Source organism: Anser anser (genome assembly GCF_964211835.1).
Source record: "Anser anser genome assembly, chromosome: Z".
Taxonomy (NCBI): Eukaryota; Metazoa; Chordata; class Aves; order Anseriformes; family Anatidae; genus Anser; species Anser anser.
In genome coordinates this window covers 46,982,377-47,005,674 of record NC_139723.1, presented here as the reverse complement: position 1 = coordinate 47,005,674, position 23,298 = coordinate 46,982,377, and the positions used below count along the sequence as shown (strand labels likewise).

The 23,298-nt window shown below is 35.5% G+C and overlaps 1 protein-coding gene across 3 annotated transcripts in view; it reads left to right on the top strand.

Annotated features, from left to right (window-relative positions):
- Positions 1-23,298, top strand: part of VPS13A (vacuolar protein sorting 13 homolog A) — a 119,016-nt gene that overhangs the window by 87,441 nt on the left and 8,277 nt on the right. For 2 of the 3 annotated variants that reach the window (XM_083817643.1, XM_083817642.1), the window contains 12 exons: positions 278-359; positions 1,726-1,795; positions 2,334-2,439; positions 4,672-4,785; positions 6,608-6,753; positions 6,868-6,949; positions 7,597-7,710; positions 8,166-8,241; positions 8,347-8,510; positions 8,863-8,908; positions 9,157-9,280; positions 10,940-11,054. In XM_083817643.1, the coding sequence (XP_083673769.1) occupies positions 278-359; positions 1,726-1,795; positions 2,334-2,439; positions 4,672-4,785; positions 6,608-6,753; positions 6,868-6,949; positions 7,597-7,710; positions 8,166-8,241; positions 8,347-8,510; positions 8,863-8,908; positions 9,157-9,280; positions 10,940-11,054 (1,239 nt within the window). Of the gene's footprint in view, positions 1-277; positions 360-1,725; positions 1,796-2,333; positions 2,440-4,671; positions 4,786-6,607; positions 6,754-6,867; positions 6,950-7,596; positions 7,711-8,165; positions 8,242-8,346; positions 8,511-8,862; positions 8,909-9,156; positions 9,281-10,939; positions 11,055-13,086; positions 13,703-23,298 lie in introns of those variants that run through there. The other variant, XM_083817644.1, reaches the window with a different exon arrangement.

The following is a 23,298-nucleotide window of genomic DNA, read 5'->3' as shown; positions in this document are numbered from 1 at the left end:
ATTCAGCAAGTTACATGTTAAAGTTTTTAAAAACAAATCCTTTGTAACAATTTTGTGGACCACTTAAAACCACCAACTGGGAGAAGCTTTTCTAGATTGGATAGTTTCATTTTGAAAACAGAGATATTGTGAACCATAGTACTTGCTTTTTTCCTGCTTTTGAATTGGTGGAATGCTACAGGTAATGCTCATAATTCTTGTGTTTTTCCTACTTGTGAAATATTTAACTACTGAAAAGCTAACATGCTACACCTTGTCCTGTCCTTACCCCTATTAGATACAAAACCAGATTCCTGGAGCCATATTTCCCTTTGTGTTCTATCCTATTAAACCTCCAAAGTCCATCACCCTGGATTCAGGTTTGTTATTATAGCTTAACATAATCTTTACTAATAAAATTACAAGATAGCTTGCTTTTAATGAAGTGAACCTTGCCACTTTTATCAGAGGAAGACCGTTAGTGCTTACCGACTACATAGAGCACACATACTAATTCTAGAGACAGGGAGGTAATTTGGTAATTTGGTAATTTTCTCTACAAAGAAGATACAGAGAAAACCATCTAAACAGCAATTAGAATAAACAAACAAAAACAACTACAAAACATTTTATCCATTGATATCCATACCTTTTAAGCACATCTTTCTGGCACATCAATTCATTGCTCTTGGAGATTATAAGGTGTAAGTTAAATTTGTTTTGAGCTTAAAATGGGCTTTTTGCAGTTGGATTCAGACCACAACTAACACTGAGAGCTGACCATCCTAGGAGGGGAGTTCCCTGATGAAAATAAGAAAAGTTCAAAACTTTGCTACACTTGATGATTGTGAATCTGTTGCATTGGTTCTGTATTACTTGTGTTTGAAGTTCAGAAACAGTGAGGATTCTAATAGTCACTTTTCATCTTCAGTGGCTGTAATTTTCCCTACTGCCTAAAATAAGTTGCTCATAGTAATCATGCTGTTTAAAAAGCATGTTTTTTTATTTGCTTGCATACAATACATGACTAGTGACTTAACTGAATAAGAAAAGAAACGTGCTAATGCCAGTCTGAACTCAAAACTGCTATGCGATGCATCATCTCCTCAGATGGCAAAGTATATTTTGTGTGTTTTGTTTGTAACCTTCCAGCTTCTCTATGGAATGGAGCGTAGACCTCAAAGTCAGTATACGATGTGGGGAACTGCAGTCTTCTGTTAACTTATTTAGGGCAAGTCACTTGGAAGATCAGCGTAATGTCAAGAGAGATTCTGAGTTGAAATACAAGAATTTGAAATGCAAAGAATACTGCCAGTGATTTTGTACAGAAGCTATTAAAATGACAGGATTTTATCCTGAATATGATCAATTTTAAGCTAGAGTTCATAAAGCTGAAGATTGTTTTTTTAGTGTATATTTTTTTATTGGTCTTTGAAGATTTTTTTCCAAGACTAGGAAAATTACAGGTCTAAGATTATATCACGATTAATTTGCATTTAGATGGTACGTTTTCAGAGATAACTGAAATAGGATTTTGATATTCCATTTCAACCTTGTCTTCCTATTCCTTCCTGTTCCTGCTCTTTTAAGTGATTTATTTGCCAGTCACATCCATTATATAATCCTGCTCCATAGGATTGAAAAAATCCTGAACACATATGACATTTTCATATTAAAAACATACATAAAGATATGTCTATCATAGAAAGATCTGTGCTGATCTGTTTTTATTTTACAACTTCATAGCACCAAAACCATTTACCGATGTCAGTATTGTTATGAGAACTGCAGGACATTCACAAATATCTCATATTAAGTAAGTATTTTGACATGTTCCATCTTTTTGCCATTGATTATGTTTAATCAAGCTTTAAAATTAAAATCGATTAGGGGCAAACATAATGCAAGATAATTTTACACCCAGTCATACTGGTAAAGATAAGAGCTCTTCAGAAAGAGAGGTGAAAACTCAGCCCTCTTTATTAACCACATAACTGCAGAGTAATCAAGAATTTTCAATTCTTCTAATGAAGATTTTTAGTCTTTTCCTAATTTGGTAAAAACAAGCAAACAAATTAAAAAAAAACCTCTACACTTAACAGTGCTATCTACAGTGTTAAATGCTGCTAATTTATTGAAATTATTCTGGATACAGAAAATGTATTTATCTTAGAGCGCTGTAGAAACCTTTTGACCAATAATGACAAATTCCTTAAAAAAATCTGAAGTTCATAAGTAAGTGATATAAATACCCCGGATGATTACATTTTGTAGTTCACCTCATTTCATAATCTAAAGTATTACACCTTTTTTTTTTTAAACAGTTCGATAATATTTTTTTGATTTATGTGTAGGTACTTCAAGGTCCTGATTCAAGAGATGGATCTCAGATTAGATCTTGGTTTCCTCTATGCACTGGTTGAATTCTTTACACAGACTGATGTACCAAATGGCCAACAGGTAGAAACCTTCTGTTCGAAGATGAATAGATTTTTAATCTGTAATTATTCAACTTATATTTTAAAACAGAATCATCAGGAAAAAATATACAAAACACAAAAAAATTGATGTTCTGTGTACCGGTACTGGTTAAGTGTTGTGCCTGGGACTAATATGAAGATGTGATGTTTTCAAGAGTTACTGTTTCCTGAGGCAAATAGTAAAGTCTTTTCTTTATCTTCATGTTGCATGCTATGCAAAGAAGGCTTTAACACCTTCTGAAAAGAATAAAAGTAGTAATGATGTATGTAGAATATTGGGTCTTACTAATGCCTGGGAGATTAGTTCATTAAGGACCCAGGACAGGAGAGAAGTTAAAATAATAATACTCTTTTCATTAACCCATTTTATTTTAAAAAACAATATATGAAAATATTGGCCAGGAAATCAGTAAAACTTATCTGCTCATCAGAGCAAGAGAATGTAAGAGGAATAGAGAGACAGGTTGTTCAAAAAAGTGAAAATGTCTTCAGCAATTTTATGCAAGATTGTTAAGTTGCTAGATGATGCGGTTGACGTGTTTCCACTGGGTTGAAAGGAGAGGGCAGTGGAAGAGAAATGAATTATTACAGAGGGAGAACACAAGGAGTTCATACTGAAGAAGAGTAGGAAAAAAAAGATAAAATATGAAGCATAAGGTAGTTTCCTTGCGGATTAATAAGGAAAACCTAAGATACAATCAATAAGTAACAGAGGAAGCGGAATGTCACAGACTTGCCAAAGAAAACAAGCCAAAAAAAAAAAAAGGTGATTAGCTGTATACAAAGCAGATAGGATATGTGTTGAACAAGCATTTCCTGTTAAGAATATTGAAGTTTGCATGTCAGTACATTGTATGTAATAATAAATGATTTAGTAAAAAGTGTGATGGTTATTCTCTGTATTTCTAAAAAATATATATGCTGAATATAAATTAGAAGGCAGTGAGAAATTAGTTTCTGGAATAACATTTCAAGCAAGATAGCAAACTTGTTAAAATTTAAAAAGCTAATGTCAGGGAAAAAATCTTGTAAGACTTACCTGCTATTGGTTGTGGTTCAGTAGATACTTTCATCTAAATAAAGTTGCCACTCTTACATGGTATAATGTGCTAAATATGTCCTAAGCTTCCTAACTTCAAGTGTGTGGATTTCTCTGTTTTGATCTTTAAATGAAGATCCTAATTTTGGTGGGATGTTTGTATATAGAGGAAACTAAATGTATAGTCCAGTTCACACAACACTTGCATGGTTCCCTTGAGTTTGGGGTTATCAGGTACTGGTTGTTTCTTCCCAGTCATGCTGTCTTTCCTGTGGCCTTCCTTTGAAACCTGTGGGGTTCTTTGCAGAGATCTAATGACACCACAGTTTTGGGACGACTTACAAAATATATTATTTGCTTATTTACTTAGGAAATTTTTTGTTTGTATCTTGGTTGTGACTGAAATTTTTAAGTGAAATGTTAACTTTGAGTAGGAGCCTTTCTGGTGAGAGGCATCTTAACTCTAAATCAAGACCTAAACATGCATTAGTATTCAGCACTTTTACAGTTTAGCTTGTTAAAGTAGCAAAGTGTTAGCTGGTTTACTGTTCTGGAGGGACATACCACAATATTTTTGGTTAGAACTTTGTTTATTTTGCTGGTTAAGTCTTTTCTGAATATTACTTGAGAATTTTGTATTTTAAAACCTTTTTTTTTTTTTTAATTTGGCCAGTTCTTCGAAAGATATTGTTAAAGAAACCTGTCTTTTGAAGGAGAAAAGCAGAAAGGCTAGATGGAGGTCATCTGAGAATATGTATGTGTCTAGTTTCTGTGTAATAGAAAATTATCTCTAGTGTAGATTTTTGTAGTTTAAAACCTACTTGCTGTATGGCCAAAAGGGTATATATGTGCGCCTTTGTTTGTCATAGAGTAGGTAAAATTTGTCTGAAACTTCACTTCAAAATATTTGGTATTTGAACTTCCATTTTTTTCTAGAAAATAGGTGGGTTTTGGATTCTTTTTATACATATATTTCCTTTTCTTCATACAAATAAAGACAGCAAAAACTAATTAAAATTTCTCTGAAATGTCAACTCTAGTCAGAAAACTAGGATCAGGAGAGTGAAAGTGCTATCACTCAATATATTGCATCTCAATGGCACATGTTAGATTAACAAGTTCAATATGCTCTAAATTTGAAAGTAATATGTTTTTTTGAAAACGCATTCACAGCTAGAACTTTTCAAAAAGGATGTGGAGTCTCTTCAAGAAGAACTGATGAGTGTGTCATCAATGGATACATCACAGATCAGCTTGTACGAGTACTTCCATATCTCTTCAATTAAGGTATAACTTTTTCATAGTACTGTCTATGCTTGCTCTCTAACTGAAGGATTTTTATCTCCTGGAGAACAGTAGATACTGGAAAGTTAGAAAATGTAGAGATAATTAAGAATAAAATAAAAATGTCCTGGAAAAATGCTTTTACTGTCACTGCTAATTTATCTGGGGTTTACCTTACGGAAACACTTCCTAAATATTAAAGACTTCATTATTTCCTTCCAATCCACAACCTTCTTCGCAAATAGTAATTCTTTTTTGTTATTTATCCTTTCAAAATGCTATAGCTCTTACGTCCAGACAGCGCATAGTAGATTAGGGAACTATATCATTTCTGAAAAAGAAAAACTAACAAAACACAACAATGTACAATCACCTTTACTGTGCAGTGATGTTTTCTTCTTTATCATTATTAACCCATGAAGAGCAGTTTTGTACTTTGATTCCAATAAAGTTGTCTTTTGGCCATTTCCCTGTTCCCATAAATATTCATGTACAGCTATTGAACAGTGTATACATACTTAACATGGAAACAGCAGCCTGTTTGCCTGTATCTCTCATACATTTTTTGCTTACGGGTCTTGTTTTTTGCTTATTGCTTAGCTGACTTTGTTAAAATTTAAAGCACTTTGTAGGCCTTGTAAGAATTCGTATTAAGATATTTTCCCCTCCATTCCATGGGAAATAGATCAAAGAAAGGTTTGAGTTTTGTCTTTTTACAGTATTGGGTGGGATGTTAGAAATGCTCTGCTATTAAAACAGATAATTCTAGGTAATAGTGGGCTAGCCACGTAAACAACGTAGCCTAACTCATTCCACATATATTTAGTAGCTACTTCAGTGCATCTTTATTTAGGGGCTATGTCTCCAATTGATATAACACAAAAACCACTTAGGACTTGACAAAGTAAAATATCCTTTAAGTTTTGAGGTAACAAAATGAAAAAAGCTTACTTCTGAATTTTGCAAGAAAAATTACATGGAAGAGATAGGACATAATGGGCTTCAGGTTTTAATAAATGCTAGTTTTTAACAGTTAGGAAGTCACAATAAAGTTGTGAATTGTGACAATGATTCTGCAAGACAAGAGCTACCTGTAATAGAAGCGAGCTATAATTAAGTTCTGTTATGCCATAAATGTAATGAATGGCATGTGGCATTGTCCTCAGAATCAGGAAAAGGCATAACCTCTTTTCATCTGATTTGGAAAGCTACAGTTGGCACTATAGAGCCCTAACAGCAAACTTCCTGAACGTTTATTCTGTTTTTAAGAGTGTCACCTTAATTTCTGTGAAACAAATATTTTGATTACTTCAGGTCTGCACTATTTTTTGTTGTATATACTTTTCAGTTCTTGTTTATTACCTGTAAAATTTGCATAATTATTTGTCTTCAGGGTTTTGTTTCTCATTCCTGCTTGGGCACAATGCTATGTTACCATTTTTAGTCTGCTTTGATACTGTGTATTAGTTAGAGAAGCAAAACGCTTTGGAAACAAGCTAATAAATTATAGCTAAAAGGTTCTGGAGACCTCATCTGAAAATATGGGTAAGCAATTTAGAGTTCCTGTTTTCTTAAAGGTATTTAAGTTATTCAATTTACTTTAAATTTCAGTGTTTTTTTAAAACCCTAAATGGTGTGTATATATTCTCTATATATGAATTCAGTATGATTTCAGTCAAGATTAGAAATGCCATATCTCAATGTAGATAATATAAAAGATATGCCATATCTCATATAGACCATAAAAAAGATTATAAAGCTAAAAATATGATACTTTTAATAAAAACAGTCATGTTATTTCCCAATCTTGTTTTTTATCCTTTAGTTACACTTAAGCTTTTCACTCAGTACGGGTGGTGAAGATAGTAACAAAGAAGAAAGAAAGAATGAATTGATACCACTTCAATCCTTGAATCTCCTTCTGAAGAGTATAGGTGCGACCCTCACAGATGTACAAGATGTCGTCTTTAAGTAGGTTAAAAATACAATTGTAATAACTGCTTCCAAAAAACAATTCAATATTGCCAATGATAGATTTTATTTCACTCTAAATAATATGGATATTTTGTTTCATTATTTTTTTAGGTTGGCATTCTTTGAACTCAATTATCACTTCTGTACTACACAGCAGCTCCAATCAGCAGTGTTAAGGCATTATTCAAAACAGGTTGGAATAAATAAATTTCAGTATTTCAGTAAACTTACGTTTTCAAAGTGCTACTGTGTGCTTTGGTTTTATGAAAATCAGTAAAATTACTTTCAGCCTTCCATGTTTGTACACAGGTTAAGTACATCTGAAATATAAAAACTTGTTACTCATTCATGCAATTCTGCTGCCTTTATTTTGGGGGCAAGTAACTGCAATATTTCTAAATTACGACTACAGGAAGAGTGGTGTGAGTAACAGAACAACTTACAGGGATGGATAGTGGAAGCAAACACAATGCAGCTCTGATGTACTTTTAATTTTTTATAGTCATAATCAACAAAATTCTCTCAGCACACAGAAACAGACCAAATTTTGTTCAATAGCTGTGTAAAGTGAGAGAAATCTGGGTGATGTGCACGCCTTGTAAAATCGCAAGAGACTTAATCTCAGTTATTTATGAAGTACTTGAAAGCACTAAAGTTTGATTAAATATGATTTTCTCTCTGTATGATCATTTTTAATAAAACTAAATGTACTTTTAACAAATGTTGAATTTTTCATATTAAACTCATCTTTCCTGCTGTTTTATTTTGAGTGAACTATACTGCCTTAATGGCTTTAGTGTGATTTGAAACATTTTTACTGAATAACTATTTTTATTTTAGGCTATTAAGCAGATGTATGTGCTTATTCTTGGCCTTGATGTCTTGGGTAATCCATTTGGATTTATAAGAGACTTGTCTGAAGGAGTAGAAGCATTCTTCTATGAACCTTATCAGGTAAAAATCTCTGGCTTATTGTGAAATGTTGCAAAAATGATTAGATATGAATTATATTGTAAATTTGGATATATTAATAGCTTGTTTAGTTTTAAATTCATATTTAGAATTGAAAATTCAAAGTGAAAGTGACAGGAAAAGTTACTGGAGAACTCAAGTGACATAAAATTTCACTTAATTCATGATTGACTGGTCCTTACAAATCTTACGCTAGATTAAGTCTGCTTGAATGATTTTGACTTAAAATAATCAGACTTCCATGAATGAATTAGTATATTAAAGTAGGCTTTCTTTCTCATGTGCGAGCTCTAGTGGGTGATCTCACACTTTCACACTCACTCTCCTGCTTTCTTTAAGTATATATAAGTTCCAACAAAAACATAATATTTAAAAATATGTAATATATACTATTTGAAACTTAATGTAAATGTGTCTTTTTTCTTCCCACCCCTCAGGGAGCCATCCAGGGTCCTGAAGAATTTGTAGAAGGAATGGCACTAGGACTTAAAGCTCTAGTAGGGGGAGCTGTTGGTAGGTTTCAGAATAATCATAGTAGTATACTTATTAGTAAGCAATATAGGTGAGTATTTTTAAATTGCATTGGCATTTTACTTAGATTGTTTTGTTTTCTAATAGGTGGATTAGCTGGTGCTGCTTCAAGGATCACTGGTGCTATGGCAAAAGGAGTAGCTGCAATAACTATGGATGAGGATTATCAGCAGAAAAGGAGAGAAGCCATGAATAAACAGCCCACTGGTCTGAGGGAGGGTATCACTCGTGGAGGAAAAGGATTAGTTTCTGTAAGGAGAATAAAAATGATAAAAAGATTAATGGATTTTGTGCAGGCAAAAGTAACAAATGTAAAGTCTGCTGTAGTCACCGGAGAGTTGTTCCTCTAATTTTAATTCTGTTTTTGCCATTTAAGTGGCCATAATTGAGTGATAGCTTTAAAGAAAAATACATGAGAATTGGAGAAAGTAGGAATTGCAAAGCAGGTGAAATATATATATTCTGATAACTTGCTGTGGGTTTTAGAATACTCCACCGCAAGTACTTTGAGGCTATTCACCAATAAAGTAATAAGAAATATGTAAGAAAGAAAAATATAACATGAAAATGTATTTGTGTTCATTTTTTCATTTCTTTTGGTAGGGTTTCGTCAGTGGCATAACAGGAATAGTTACAAAACCAATAAGAGGTAAGTGTAGGTCTTCTGATAGATTAAATGTTCATATGGTTTCAAATTCTTAACATGTGATGAAACATTTTAAGTTTACCAAGATTTTATGTTTTAACTGACATCTAATTTAAAAGTTCACATGAACTTTGTGTGGAGGAGACTATGTAGTTGCATATCAAATAAAAGCAAATGCAACTCCTAAGTAATGTTGTAAGAAAAAGTCTTTTTTCTTTTTTCTAAAAATTTGCTGCACTTAATCCTTTTAGGAGCTCAGAAAGAAGGAGCAGCTGGTTTTTTCAAAGGTGTTGGAAAAGGCTTAGTGGGAGCAGTAGCTAGACCTACTGGAGGAATCATAGACATGGCAAGCAGCACATTTCAAGGTATCAAAAAGTAAGTAAAATCAGTATGAAGAATGACAGATGGCATGAAACAACAGTGAGAGTACCTTGTGTCTTTGTATCACTTCTGTATTAATCTTTCTAGATCTTTCTACTTTATCATTAATGGAAGTGAGAAGAAAGTCTTATTCATATTGTTATTCATATAATAAATAGGCAGCTTGTTTCACTACCCACTGTTGATAGTGTTTAAAGCCACAGAATTAAATCTTCGGTGTTTTGACCATTGCCAGTGAAACTAGTTTAAAAGCCTTGGCAATCAGATTTCTTCAATTCCTGATTTGTTCCTTTTATCTCAAATATACAGGGAACAAAAGACTTTTCCACTGCACCGAAAGTTAGGTTTTGTATTATTTGTATAACAAAAGGGGAAAACAAGTTCCAAGACTACCAGATTGTGCCAGGATGTACTTTCATTGTTGTTCAGCCTGAGAGCTCTGACAGAACTGCATATTGAATACCGTGGTAGTCTCACTCCCTTATATCTAACTTTAATAAACCCACTGTTGCAGATTTTCACAGACTGCAATGTGTAAAGAAATTGGAGAAAGAGTTTTGAGAGGTCGTTTAGTATCTCCTGCTGATTACACTTGTTAATGGCCCTGTTCTCAGTGAGCTGTCCCACTTTTGCTACCATAAGGTTGCTTTGTGTCTCATGAATTTTACCCTTTGAACTCTTCACAAGGGAAATGCAAGGAACACGTCAGAGCCGAGGTTCTGTAGGGCACAGATGACTTTAACCTTCAAGTTTTTTAGTAGAATACTCAGACATTAATTAACTAAGTGTGCCCTTGCTGCAAAGAAGGCTAATGGTCTCTTGGGCTGCGCCATGCAGAGTATTGCCAGCAGGCTGAGGGAGGTGATCCTTCCCCTCTACTCAGCACTGGTAAGACCAAACCTGGAGTATTGCATCCAGTTCTTGTCTCCTCAGTGGAAGGAAGTGAGATGTGGACACGCTGGGGAGAGTCCAGGGAAGGGCAACAAAGATGATGAAGGGACTGGAGCACCTCTTCTACGAGGAAAGGCTGAGAGAGCTTCAGCCTGAAGAAGAGAAGGCTCAGGAGGGGTCTTATCAACATCTGTAAATACCTGAAGGGAGGGTACAAAGAGGATGGAGCCAGGCTCTTTTCATTGGTGCCCAGTGACAGGACAAGAACTAAGGCAGTGGGCACAAATGAACATGAGAGGTTCTGTCTGAGCATCAGGAAACATTTCTTTACTGTGTAGAGATGGAGCAGTGGCACAGGTTGCCCAGAGAGGTGAAGTCTGCCTCCTTAGAGATCTTCAAAAGCTGCCTGGGAAGGGGCCTGGGCAACCTGCTTGAGCAGGAGAGTTGGACCAGATGACCTCTAGAGGTCCATTCCAACTTCAACCATTCTGTGCTTCCATGAAGTATTGCAGTTGTGTGCTGCCTTGTGCCATCTAGTCTTCTAATAATCATTCTCTGAAATATATTGCATTTCTGAGTAAAGTCTATAATTATTTCATAAAATATTTAGTGTCTATTCATGTGTCAAAGTGTATATAGACAACAGTTGCTGTACTAGTATGTAAGTTTAACTTATATTTAAAATACTGTAAAGCCTTTGCTAAATGTTAAAGCTGATTAGAAATATTGATATATAATTTATTTTTTTTGCTTTTTTCTCAGAGTTGCAGATTCATCAGAAGATGTGGTGAGCCTGCGCCCACCTCGCTTTTTTGGTGAAGATGGAGTTATTAGACCTTACAGATTAAGAGATGGAACCGGAAGTCAAATGTTACAGGTGAAGAAATGGCATAAATTTTAACTCATCATGTGTTGAAATAACTATTTTGCAGAATTACCAATTCCCTATTTTTTAATTTTTTAAAATTCCATTACCTAGTAACTCTGTAGTCAAGAAAGATCCATTTAATTTCATAGGTTTACAACCACTTTGGTGGCTTAGTTTCTGTGACAGAACTTTTGAAAAAGGCACCATAATTTATGGCAGTGTATCTGTAGAGATTTGTGCAAGATACAGAACAGTTTAAAAGAAGAAAAGGGTTTATATGTATAATTAAAAAGGTTTATGTCTTAAATTTTTTGGTTTTGATAAACAGTGATGGTAAACCCAAAATACTGTTTTCATTAATTTTATAATACATATTTTAAATGGTGACTTTTGAATCAGTTTTGTGTAAAATAGCACATGAAACATATAAAATATTCACATCATACTACATCCACTGAAACAATGTTAACTATTTTGAAGTAGAATTCTCTCTTTGCATGAGGAACATGCCAAGAAGCAATTTGGACAGCTTTTCTTTAGTTTAGGTTCCATTGAAGCAAATTTGACTCAGATGTCAAAGTGGAAATAATTTCCACTGTTACGCAGCTTACGAAGTTTGTATTTTTTCTCTGTTATAAATAAAAGTGCACTTTAGAAATACTTAATTCTAAGAAATAAAAAAGCATTTAGAAACTGCATGAATGGCCACTGGGGATGTAAACAAGTTCATAAATTTATTTTTAAATAATTGAAGGATTAGCAGCTTGCAAATGTTGGAAAGGTCATATGGAAATAACCTTTTGGGAGATTTAGATATGAATTAAGTAGCCTGTGGAGAGGATTTTTAGACTGCTTTGTGAATTAACACAGCTGTTTGTTACATGTCCAGTTCCTGTCTGGTTGTTTCTGTTTCTTCTGCATCTCATTACTGTATCTTCTGTTTTCTGGTAGAAGAGGATTGTCCTGTTTGGGTCATCTCATCTTTGTTTTTCATAACATTCAGTGATAATATATCAACAAATTTTGAAAGGTTTTCTTGATAACAGTATGCCTCTGCCTTTCTGTTAATGAGTTGGCTTCAACCTCGGCTCTTGAAATCCAGTTTCATATAGAAGTATTACCTTAACTAGAGCATAAACCTAATCATTAAACTGCATTGCTTTTTTTTTTTTTAAATTTTGTACATGTTTGCATTTGGGGATTTTTATCTGAGAAACCTTTAGAAAATTCTGCAATGTCATATGCAATTCCAGTTTTTCTCTGTTGTACGGTTGAGTGCAGTACCACTTTTCATTTATAAATGGGCTAATGCATTCCAATTAAGCAATGACTGTCATATTTTGTGACGGCAGCCACCATTTGAACGGAACAAAAGTTGAAAAACTCTGTTTCATATTAGTTTTCACTACTGACGATTCTATGGCAGAACTACCCTTTAAGAAAAGTTTTGAAAACTCCAAACAGTTCTCCCTGTAGACAGTCAAATCAGAAAATAATAAATTGTGTCATTTTTATTCAGACATTAATTTCTGGCATAGTATATTTGATGTCTTAATCCTGTTGTTCCTCAAGTGTAACGAGTTTTTTGGTTCTTAATATTTCTGATTCTAGAGATATTTCTTTGTCTTACATTATGCTCAGTGTTACATATCCCCTATGTGAAGCAGTTTGGATAGCATAATATTCTGTTGTGGGGAAAAAGGTTAATCCCCCAGCCCCCCCCCCCCGGCTTTTATGTTACTTATTTGCATACAGGTCTGGTAACTGGCCCCAGTGCATTTACTGTGTTGTAGTACTTTCAGCAGATTACCAGATTGGATCTAAATAAAATTTCTTTTAGTGACTTAGAGATTCTGTCTGCTAACCAAAATGAATAGACTGTAGGGTGATTTAGTGTGCTTGTACTGTGCCCTAAACTAGGATGTGACTGCAGAATTACTGTATTTTTTTATTTTGCTTTAATTACAAAAACAAAATGTCAGCCAAACAAATCCTTCTAAACTAATACTTCTGCTTTCTTCTTCCCTTGTCATGCTTTCAGAAAAGACAGGCCTACAGGGAATGGACTAAGACTCACAATAGTAGTGATGATGATGACAGTTAGGATAATATGGACTGTAAGATGTACATGGCCTTTGTCACATTCTTTTGACTGTTCAGTATTAAATGTTGTCACTTTATTTCCTGCTGAGAAATTGGGGATGTCTGCTACTAATATTTTTAAAATTGGGAAAAAGAAAGGGGGGGGAGAGAGGGAGGCAAATAAAATGTATAAGTGCTAGACAAAGCAGCAAATATATATAATATATAACAAATACGTACAACAATAAAAAGTCATATATATACACAACTGGATATTAGGTGAAAATCGTACTGAATAATATAAAGAAATAATAATACCATGACTTAGAGTTTATTTACAGATGTGTTTCTATCAAGTGTATTTAATGTTTTTGCATTTGCAAATTGCCTTTTCCAGTTTTTAGTTATAATTTGCTAGATGGAATGCTTTTAAATGTGTTCAGTAGTACTTTACTGAATTGTACAGTCATGATTGGTATTAAAATGCTGTTTGACTGTTTAATATTCTATTTATTTCATATTTCAAAACTATTTTGTCTGCTTTTCTTCTTATAAATAAACACATTTAAATTATATCTAAAGTGGATTCATCTGTTCTCTTCCAACATTGTTGTTCCTGTTTCCTGAAACTAGGTTATGTCAAAACACTAAATGGCTTATGAAAGTATTTAATGATAAAATAAATGTATTTTGAAAGGGACATTTGTTTTACCACAATTTTTAAATGTTTATGTAGCATTTGGAATCCTTAGATATATGAAATATAAGAGCTTCTTTAGGTATTTTCAATTGTGACCACAAATGATTAGTTCTTAAATTAATATTTTTTTCATTCATAGCAACAACAACAAAAAGTCAAAAACCCACCCCAGATCTGAAACTTATGTACAATCATTGACAGCTTGAGAAAATGCCAGTACTTTTACAAGTCTGTGTGGTAAAACATATGCAACATGCAAAGAGGGTTTGATTTAGGTAGACATGGAAGAACACTAAATAAAACCACTGAACCGTGATGATTCTGTATTGTAAATTCTATAATAGTGCTAACTTCTACAACATAGCACTACTTATTTCTTTAAGAATTAAGTATTTATTCTGTATTCACTGGAAGGCTTGCATAATTTTCTTTTTTGTGGTTTGTTGCCAAATTTACATTTTGTATTGCATTTTAAGGTGCCTTGCAAAAGATATTTATGTACCAGTAAGTAGCATATTAGTATTAACTCTTCAGCTAAATTAGATTAATTAGAATTTCTCTAAAGCAAAGGAGCTTTAAAATTATTTCATATTTATCAAAGATTATGTCACGTCTTTTAGTATCGTCTTTCATTTCTCAACATTCTGAAGGAAGAAGTATTAAAACCCGTAAGTCTCATTATTCTGGCTGTATGCCTTCAAAAGCTGATCTCTGGGCAATGGACCAAGAAATATACATATACATGTAACCTCCTAGACAAAAGAAGGGAAATCTCAGTTTCAGAGCTTCTTTTAGCTGAAACTACTCATGCTGAAGTCTGCTGCTTACCTTGTGTTGTTAGATAGTTTGTAATAGTGGCATCACAATTGGAAGTCATACAGGAGTAGATTAAAGATTATGTTAATGGCTGAAACACTTTGGGAAGGCTTTGGAATATTTTGGATATAAGTGGATATCCAAAATATGTTTGAAGAATGTAGGAAATGAAAAGAGGCATGCCATGCCTAAAAGTTGAGGAAATTTTAGGTTCAATTTTCTGAACGGTTACTTCTCTCTTTTTCCTAACTTTACTGGGTTTTTAGTACCTTGAGTATGTTATCTGAAGTTTTCTTTTTCCTTTTTGGCTTTTTAGCATACGTCTTTACTCTCTAAAATTATGTTTTTCTTCTATAGTGACCTGTCTTAAACAGTGCATATCAGTTTTATAACGAAACATATTTTTCCTCACTCTAAAACACCATTAGATAGAAACATAGTTGTTTTTTGACTTAAGAAGCATCCCTGAAAAAGCAAGAATTTAATTTTTAGAAATGATACACTTTTCCTATCAAGTTGACCTAGCTTTTTAGCTGTTTTGAATTTACAGTTCTACAAATCATTACAGAATATGGAAGTTAAATTTAGCATGAATGGTAGTATTTCTTGGTCAGGTATCACTACTTCAGGTTCTGCTGGATAAGTACCACTGGAATAAAATTGCCCTGGAACAAAGAAGAGTTTTAGAATGCTAGACAGGAGAAAAATAAATTAAAAAATACACGCTATATTCGGTAAATGTGTTCATATACCTTTGATTATTTTGTCTCTTTCATGATGTATAGTTGTATTTTTGAAGTGTCTACAATTACATATATATAATTCATTTCGTACAAGTTTTTATTTGTTTCTGTCACAAGTGGTCTTCTGTGAATATGTATAGTGGGAAAATAAATAATTTGGATTTAGGATAACAAAAATTTGATAATAGAATTTCATTTCTCTATCATGGAACAAAAACCTGTGAAAAGTATAATAGCTCACTAGTCATAACTGATGCATTTTAATGCACCAAAGATGACAGAGATCTTTTTAAAGGGATTTAAAGTAATAGATTTTTGTTGTTGTTGTTTTTAAAAACAAAAAGACTAACTCTTGAAATCTATTTTTTTTAATTAAATGTATTTTAATAGTTTAATTTTTGGCTGCACATTTTTTTTTAATATTATTTTTCACTGATTAATTGAAGGAGCAGCCTTATGTTGACAGGCTCTGGTTGTCACAGGTGACACTGTAATACCTGTTGGAGGAATACCGTAGTAGATCATAGGCAGTCTGGAAGATTCCTGGAGTGCCTTGATGATAGCTTCCTTCTCCAAGTGACAGAGGAGACAATAAGGTACTCTGCTGGACCTCACATCCACCAGCAATGAGGAACTTGTTGGGAATGTGAAAGTCTAAGGCAGACTTGGCTGGAGTGATGATGAGATGGTGGATTGAAAGGTCAGGAAGGAGGATGAAAAGCAAGCTCACAACCCTGGACATCATGAGAGCAGACTGGCGTCTTTAAGGATCTGCTTGGAAGTGTCCTGTGGGATAAGGTCCTGGAGGGAAGAGAGGCCCAAGAAAGATGGTTAAAATCAAGGATCACCTCTATCAAGCACAAGAGCAGTCCATTCCAACAAACAGGAAGTGAGACAAAATGCCAGGAGGCTTTCATCGATGAACAAGTTGCTCCTGACAAAACTCGGAACACAAAAAGTGTACAGAAGGTGGAAACATGAACAACTAGCCTGGGAGGAATGCAGACACATTGTCCAAGCATCCAGGGATGAAATTAGGGAAGCTAAAGCCCAAATGGAATTGAATCTGGCCAGGGATATTAAAGACAACAAGAAGGGCTTCTGTAAGAACACAAGTAGCAAAAGGAAGGCTAGGGAAAATGTGGACACACTGCTGAATGAAGCAGGAGACCTGATTATATAAGAAGTGAAAAGACTGAGGAACTGAATACCTTCTTTGCTTCAGTCTTTAATAGCAAGACTGGCCTTCAGGAATCCAAGTCCTAGAGAGAGAGCAGGGGAAGGATTAGAGCAAGGAAGATATATCTTTGGTGGAGGAGGATCAGATCAGGGAATACTTAAGCAAACATAAGGCTATGGGCCCTGGTGGGATGCACCTACAAGTGCTGAGGAAGCAAGCAGACTGAGAGTGGCATTGCAACAATACAATCTGCGGTTGATCATGGTAACTGGGAGAAGTCTGAAGACTGGAGGAAAGCAAGTATCTCTCATGTTTTCAAGAAGGGTAAGAAGTACATGGCAAACTGTAATGATGCCAGTCAGCCTCACCTCAGTTCCTGTGGAGGTGATGGAACTACCATGGAAACCATTTCTAGGCACGTGAGGGAGAAGGAAATCAAGAATTGTCAGCATTGATGCACCAAGGGGAAGTCATGCTTCACCAAACTGAGAGTTGCTTTAATGAAAGCACCACCCTGATGGATGAGAGGAGAACAGTGGATATTGTCTTCCTAGACTTCATTAAAGACTTTGACACAGTCCCTGTGTATGATTCTCATAGAGAAGTTCTTGAAGTATGGGCTGGATGAGCAGGTGGGTATAAACCTGGCTGAATGGTTGAGTCCAGAGGATAGTGGTACAAAGTCTAGTTGGAAACACAGGTTATAGTGGACTACCCAAGCAGTCATTACTGGGTCCAGTTTTGTTTAACATCTTCATTAATGATCTGGACAGTGGGGCAACCTGAGTAAATTCACAGATGACATAAAATGGGGGAGGCGAGGCAGCACTGATGGACCAGAGGGTTGTACTGCCATCTGGAGGGGACCTCAGTAGGTTGGAGAAGTGGGTTGACAGGAAACTCTTGAAGTTCAGCCGTTCTCCATGAATTTCTCCGTAATCACCAGTGATAAGACCCGCGGGAACGGTGTTAAGCTGAGGCAGGGGAAGTTTAGGCTGGACATCAGGAAGAGGTTCTTCACTGAAAGTGTGGTTGCACACTGGAACAGGCTCTCCAGTGAAGTAGTCACTGCACCAAGCCTGTCTGAATTTAAGAAGCGATTGGACTGTGCACTTAGTCACATGGTCTAAACTTTTGGGTAGACCTGTGTGGTGCCAGGAGTTGGACTTGATGATCCTTATGGGTCCCTTCCAACTTCGGATATTCTATGATTCTATGATTCAATAAGGAGAAGTGGACATTCTTGCAGCTGGGGAGGAACAACCTCAGGAACCAGTACATGCTGGGGGACACACAGCTGGAAATGCAGAAAAGGCCCTGGAGGTCCTGGTGGATACCATGTTGAATGTGGGCCAGCAATGTGTCCTTGCTGCAAAGTTATCCTGGGCTGCCCTATGTGGAGTATTGCCAGCAGGCTGAGGGAGGTGATCCTTCCCCTCTACTCAGCACTGGTAAGACCAAACCTGGAGTATTGCATCCAGTTCTTGTCTCCTCAGTGGAAGGAAGTGAGATGTGGACACGCTGGGGAGAGTCCAGGGAAGGGCAACAAAGATGATGAAGGGACTGGAGCACCTCTTCTACGAGGAAAGGCTGAGAGAGCTTCAGCCTGAAGAAGAGAAGGCTCAGGAGGGGTCTTATCAACATCTGTAAATACCTGAAGGGAGGGTACAAAGAGGATGGAGCCAGGCTCTTTTCATTGGTGCCCAGTGACAGGACAAGAACTAAGGCAGTGGGCACAAATGAACATGAGAGGTTCTGTCTGAGCATCAGGAAACATTTCTTTACTGTGTAGAGATGGAGCAGTGGCACAGGTTGCCCAGAGAGGTGAAGTCTGCCTCCTTAGAGATCTTCAAAAGCTGCCTGGGAAGGGGCCTGGGCAACCTGCTCTAGGTGGCCCTGCTTGAGCAAGTGTTTAGTTTTACTCTTTTAGTGACTGTCATTGTGGTAACGTCCAATTCATGTGCTTCCTCTTTGCTGAGGTGAAGAATTGTCTGTGCTCCTTATCTTTGATGTTGTCCAGTACATCACTTTTATCTTTTGTCTTTTTTGTTTTACCAACTGAAGCTCTATAGACTTAAGTTGATATGGATAGGTATTATAGAAAGTTTCTGGAATCATTTAAAAGACTAGTAATACTTTTCTTGTTAAGTCAGTAATACAATCTATAGACTTCTGCCAGAAATCACTGATTTTTGTCCTGCTAGTAAATAAGGCTGAAAGAAAGGCTAGTCTCATGCTTACGTTAAGTTATTAACAGTTCCACCATGAAATTAGTGGAGTTCTTTGTGCAATAGGTGAGTGTCTACTGAAAAACAAAGTAAATTCAAAACCTTTAAAAATTTCTTTTTAAATTGCCTTCATAGTGTGAGAATTTGTGAGGGCTTTTCTAAAGTACTGTATAAGGGCTGCTCCCCCAACCATGCTGCTGTGGATTTAAGCTTACAGAGAAGTTAATCCTTTATAGCAATTTGTGTATCTTATTATAACGGGGGAGGAGGAGGGAATGTTTGGCTTTCAGTTCAATGTACCTTTTTTGGTCATGAGTTGAGCTTCAGATCAAACAGCAGAATGTTAGAGTGGGTTGATCATACGCTTGCTTCTTGGTATTCAAACTTCAATCTGCCAAAAAGAACATCTGAGGAGTAGAAGAAGGTGTGATACTCCTTTCTCTCCTTCCTTCATGTCTCTTGGGCTTAGGTTCACATCAAAACTTAAACATCCATATCCTCTAAAATTGAGATTTTATTTCTTAAATTTATAGTTAAAGTTCCTTCCAAAATTAATAACTTCTCCTCTTCCTATATCATTCTGAGCTTTACCAGGTTCTATTCATGCATAGTATCTAGTTTTCTTCTCCCCTAGTTGAGTCACAGTTGTCATTATCTTTCCTCTCTTAGAAAGCTTGTTGTTTCTGGGTTAGAGAAAAGAATGGCAACCTTACCACTGGCACGTGCAACACTTGAATAATATTTCATTGTCATTGCCCATCCCCAAATAGAAGACTTGAAGATATTTACAGGCTGTTTGGGACTGCAGCTAACACCAATTCTTTAAGATGAATGTGTAAGCTTGTTTGACTTAGTTTCATTTTAGCTTGCAATTGAAACATATATATGTGCTTGATATGTATATATGGTAGAAAAGCAAGTAATGACTAGAAGTGTCCTAGGCAAAGTATATGCCAACTTGTTGTATGTCAGAGAATGTAGAAAATGGCAATCTTTTCCCCTGGTTTCCTCCAGATCCAGTAAACACTTCAGATGCTACATGTTGAAGAACCTTTGTTGTATTGGCAGGAAATACTAAGAACATCTAGATGCGGTCATCAAATGAAAGTGTAGATTGGTATGATTTCTGCTTTCAGGGCATCAAAAGAATTCTTCTAGTATTCAGATCAAAAATTGGCTGAGACATTCTGCCAGTTTACACAAGCAAACTATATTTGTGTTGTGAAGGAAAAACAAAGTTCTGAAAGAAAGATACTTTCCTAATTTTTATTGTCCTACATACTGTGGTCTTGTATCAAAATTTTAACGTTGACAAAAAATGTCTGTTGTTTTGAACAGAAATGTGCAGAGCTCAGATTTGGTGTTCAGCATAGCTGAATGGAATCTTGAATTTGGCCAGTAATAGACAAAAGCCTTAATTTTGTTTTTTATAGAGTGACATTGCACATTAGGATAACTGGAATGAGAAGATTAATATTAAAGGATTAATATTAGTTCTCATTAATAAAGGATAAGGAGAGAATTTTGCATAGCCGAAAAAGGAATGTTTTATATACTATTTTGTCTCTTTTTAACAACTTTTCTCCTTTTTAACACATTTAAGCTAAATCTAACACATTACCTAAATGCTGTTTAGAATTAATAACATATTTCTGTGGAAAAGATTGGATATGTAGTAATACCGGATTAACCTACTGAAAATAGTAATTCTACAACTTTTAAAGCACTTGTCCAATGATTTGAGCTGAGAGATGAGTTCGGTATTGTAGTTCCTTGCAGCAACAACAGATTGCTTTCACAACTCAACCATTTTGGACAGTAATCAGTTCCTGACTGATTTTGGCTGGGATAGAGTAAATTTTTTTTCATAGCAGCTGTCTTTGTGCTATATTGTGGATTTGTGACCAAAACAGTGTTGATAGCAATGATGTTTTAGCTCTTGTTGAGCAGTGCTTACGCAGTATGAAAGCCTTTTCTATTTCTTATGGAGTCCCAACATCAGGTTGGCTGGGGTGCACAAGAAGTTGAGAGGGGACACAGCTGGTATAGCTGACCCAAACTGACCAGAAATATCCCATACAATATAATATCACGATAAAATCTGTGTGAAATAAGGAGGAGGAGGCATGAGGGAGAAGGATATTATGGTAACTGCCTTCCCTCTCCCTGGGGTTCCTACTGGCTCCTCTGGGATTGGTTGCCAGACCCAGTACAATGAAGAAATAGACTGGCAATCTAAAAGCCTTTAAAAATTTCAAGTTGATCTGAACAAGAGGAAAGGGTAACAGATTTGTTACTACTTTTTAAGTAGTAATGGTGTTTATGCTATTTTTTACAAAATTGGTTCAGTTCAGAGGTGTTCAGAAAAGATGTCAAACATTTCAACTTTTGTTTTTCATGTATTTTTTAGGAGAACTATAACAAGAATTATCATAGATTTTGTTTTTTTTCTCCACTACCAGCACTTTGTTTTTCATTTCTAACTTTGTAAAAGGCCTCTGTCCTTGCTTTCCAATGAATTAGGGACATGTGCTGTGATTTGGAGTCTTTCCAAATGCAGAGATGCCACGTTTGGACACTGAGCATATTTGCGTATTCTTCCCTGCATAGATGATCACATCTATGATTAAATTATTGCAGTGATATCTAAGTATTTGTACTACAGGTAAGAATAATTTTCTAAGGAGGGGATTCGTGCTTTGATTGCTTTGCATTTTACAGCTGCTGGAGACTTTTTTTCAACAGATTAATTCAATTTCCATGTGCAGTCAATGAATCAGAACATATACTAGTATAATAAGGTTATTAAGCCTTTTTAAATTGAAGTATGGCAGTTGTTTTAAAAATTAGTGCTTGTTTTCTTACAGTTGTGAAACTGATATCAAACAAACAATGATGTTAACTTCATAATTTTCATCATCAGTGGTCTAAGTTGCTATCTTTCTCAAAATGATTAATAACTAAATAATGTAAAATTATAATATTAAAACATATGTATCTATATTAAGGGATAAATTTTATATATCTTTTTATGTTTGAGTTCTATAAGCCATTTTGGTAGCCGTTATCAGCAGTAGATTGGTTTATCCCTCTGTGGTGTATTTCATAATGGACAGGTGCAAGGAATAGAGAGTTGGAAAAAAAAGTGCAGTGGGGGTAGAAAAACCTAAAAGTGAAATAAGCTTAGTCTGTATATGTAGTTACTGCTTGGCATTTGACATAGACACGTGTATTACCTTTGCAAATGGACTCTGAAACACATCCTGTGTTAATTTCCTAATTAATATCTACTGACTACAAAACTATAGAACACAGATGACAGAGCTTATGATCTTTGACTTATAGCTAACAATGAGTAGAAGTTCAATCTCAATTCAACTTTCAGGAAGGAAAGCTTTGCACACCACACACTAACAATATTTCTGTGCTGACTGAGTCTTTTGTTTGTGAATTTCAGTAGAATAAAATAGTTTCCATGGAATTTTGGGGACGTTTGAATAACTTCTGTATAGAATTGCAACCTTTGTGACAGTTAAGTACTGCACTTCCGTAATAATTTTCTCACTTCTTCACGAGGGGGAGCAGAATGGGAGATGCTCATCTCTTTTCTGTGGTGACCAGTGAGTGATAGGACCTGAGGGGATGGCATGAAGCTGCATCAGAGGAGCTTCAGGCTGGATGTTAGGGAAAGGTTCTTCACTGAGAAGGGTGTTCAGGCACTGGGACAGGCTCCCCAGGGCAGTGGTCATGGCAATGAGCCTGCTGGAGTTCAAGAAGCCTTTGGAGAATGCTCTCAGACACACGGTCTGATTTTTGAGTGGTCCTGTGTGAAACCAGGAGTTGGACTCGATGATCCTTGTGGGTCCCTTCCAACTCGGGATATTCTGTGATTCCAATTACATAATTCTCGGTACATTATCAGTAAACTGAACAAGTTACAGTGGGGTGATGCGATCTGTCAAAAATTACCTACCAAGCTAATGGAAAGACAAAAAGAGGTGATTAGCTCTCATAAGTCCTACTCTTCCCTTTACCCTAATGCTGCACAAAAATTAAGAAAGTTATCTTGCTTTGATGCAGGAGAAAGAGGTTTAGTCTAATTTGGATGAGGAAGATCTTTAGTCTATTTGCTTTTTCTCCCCAGTAATTGCTGTTAATGGAAGAGAGATACTGGTTATACTTTGGAATATTTAGAATGTGTTTGGTCAGTAAGAGAAATTGCTGACTAAATTTGAGAACTTGTGCCGAAATCATTACAGAGTCCTGCAGATTAAATGCAACTGTGTATTGGTTACCTCTATTTAGCTATCCTTCCTCCTTCTGCACACCTTAATGCTGGAACATTATGAAGACAGCCTTGTGAGAGGTTTCTTTAGTTACTTTGTGATCAAAGCTCCTACTTCACAGGAGAGGCAGGAAGAAACTCAAATCTTCTGATGACAACCCCTAGACAAAGCCTGAATAAGAAATTTTAAAAAGTCTTTCTAGAAGAGCAATAGACAAA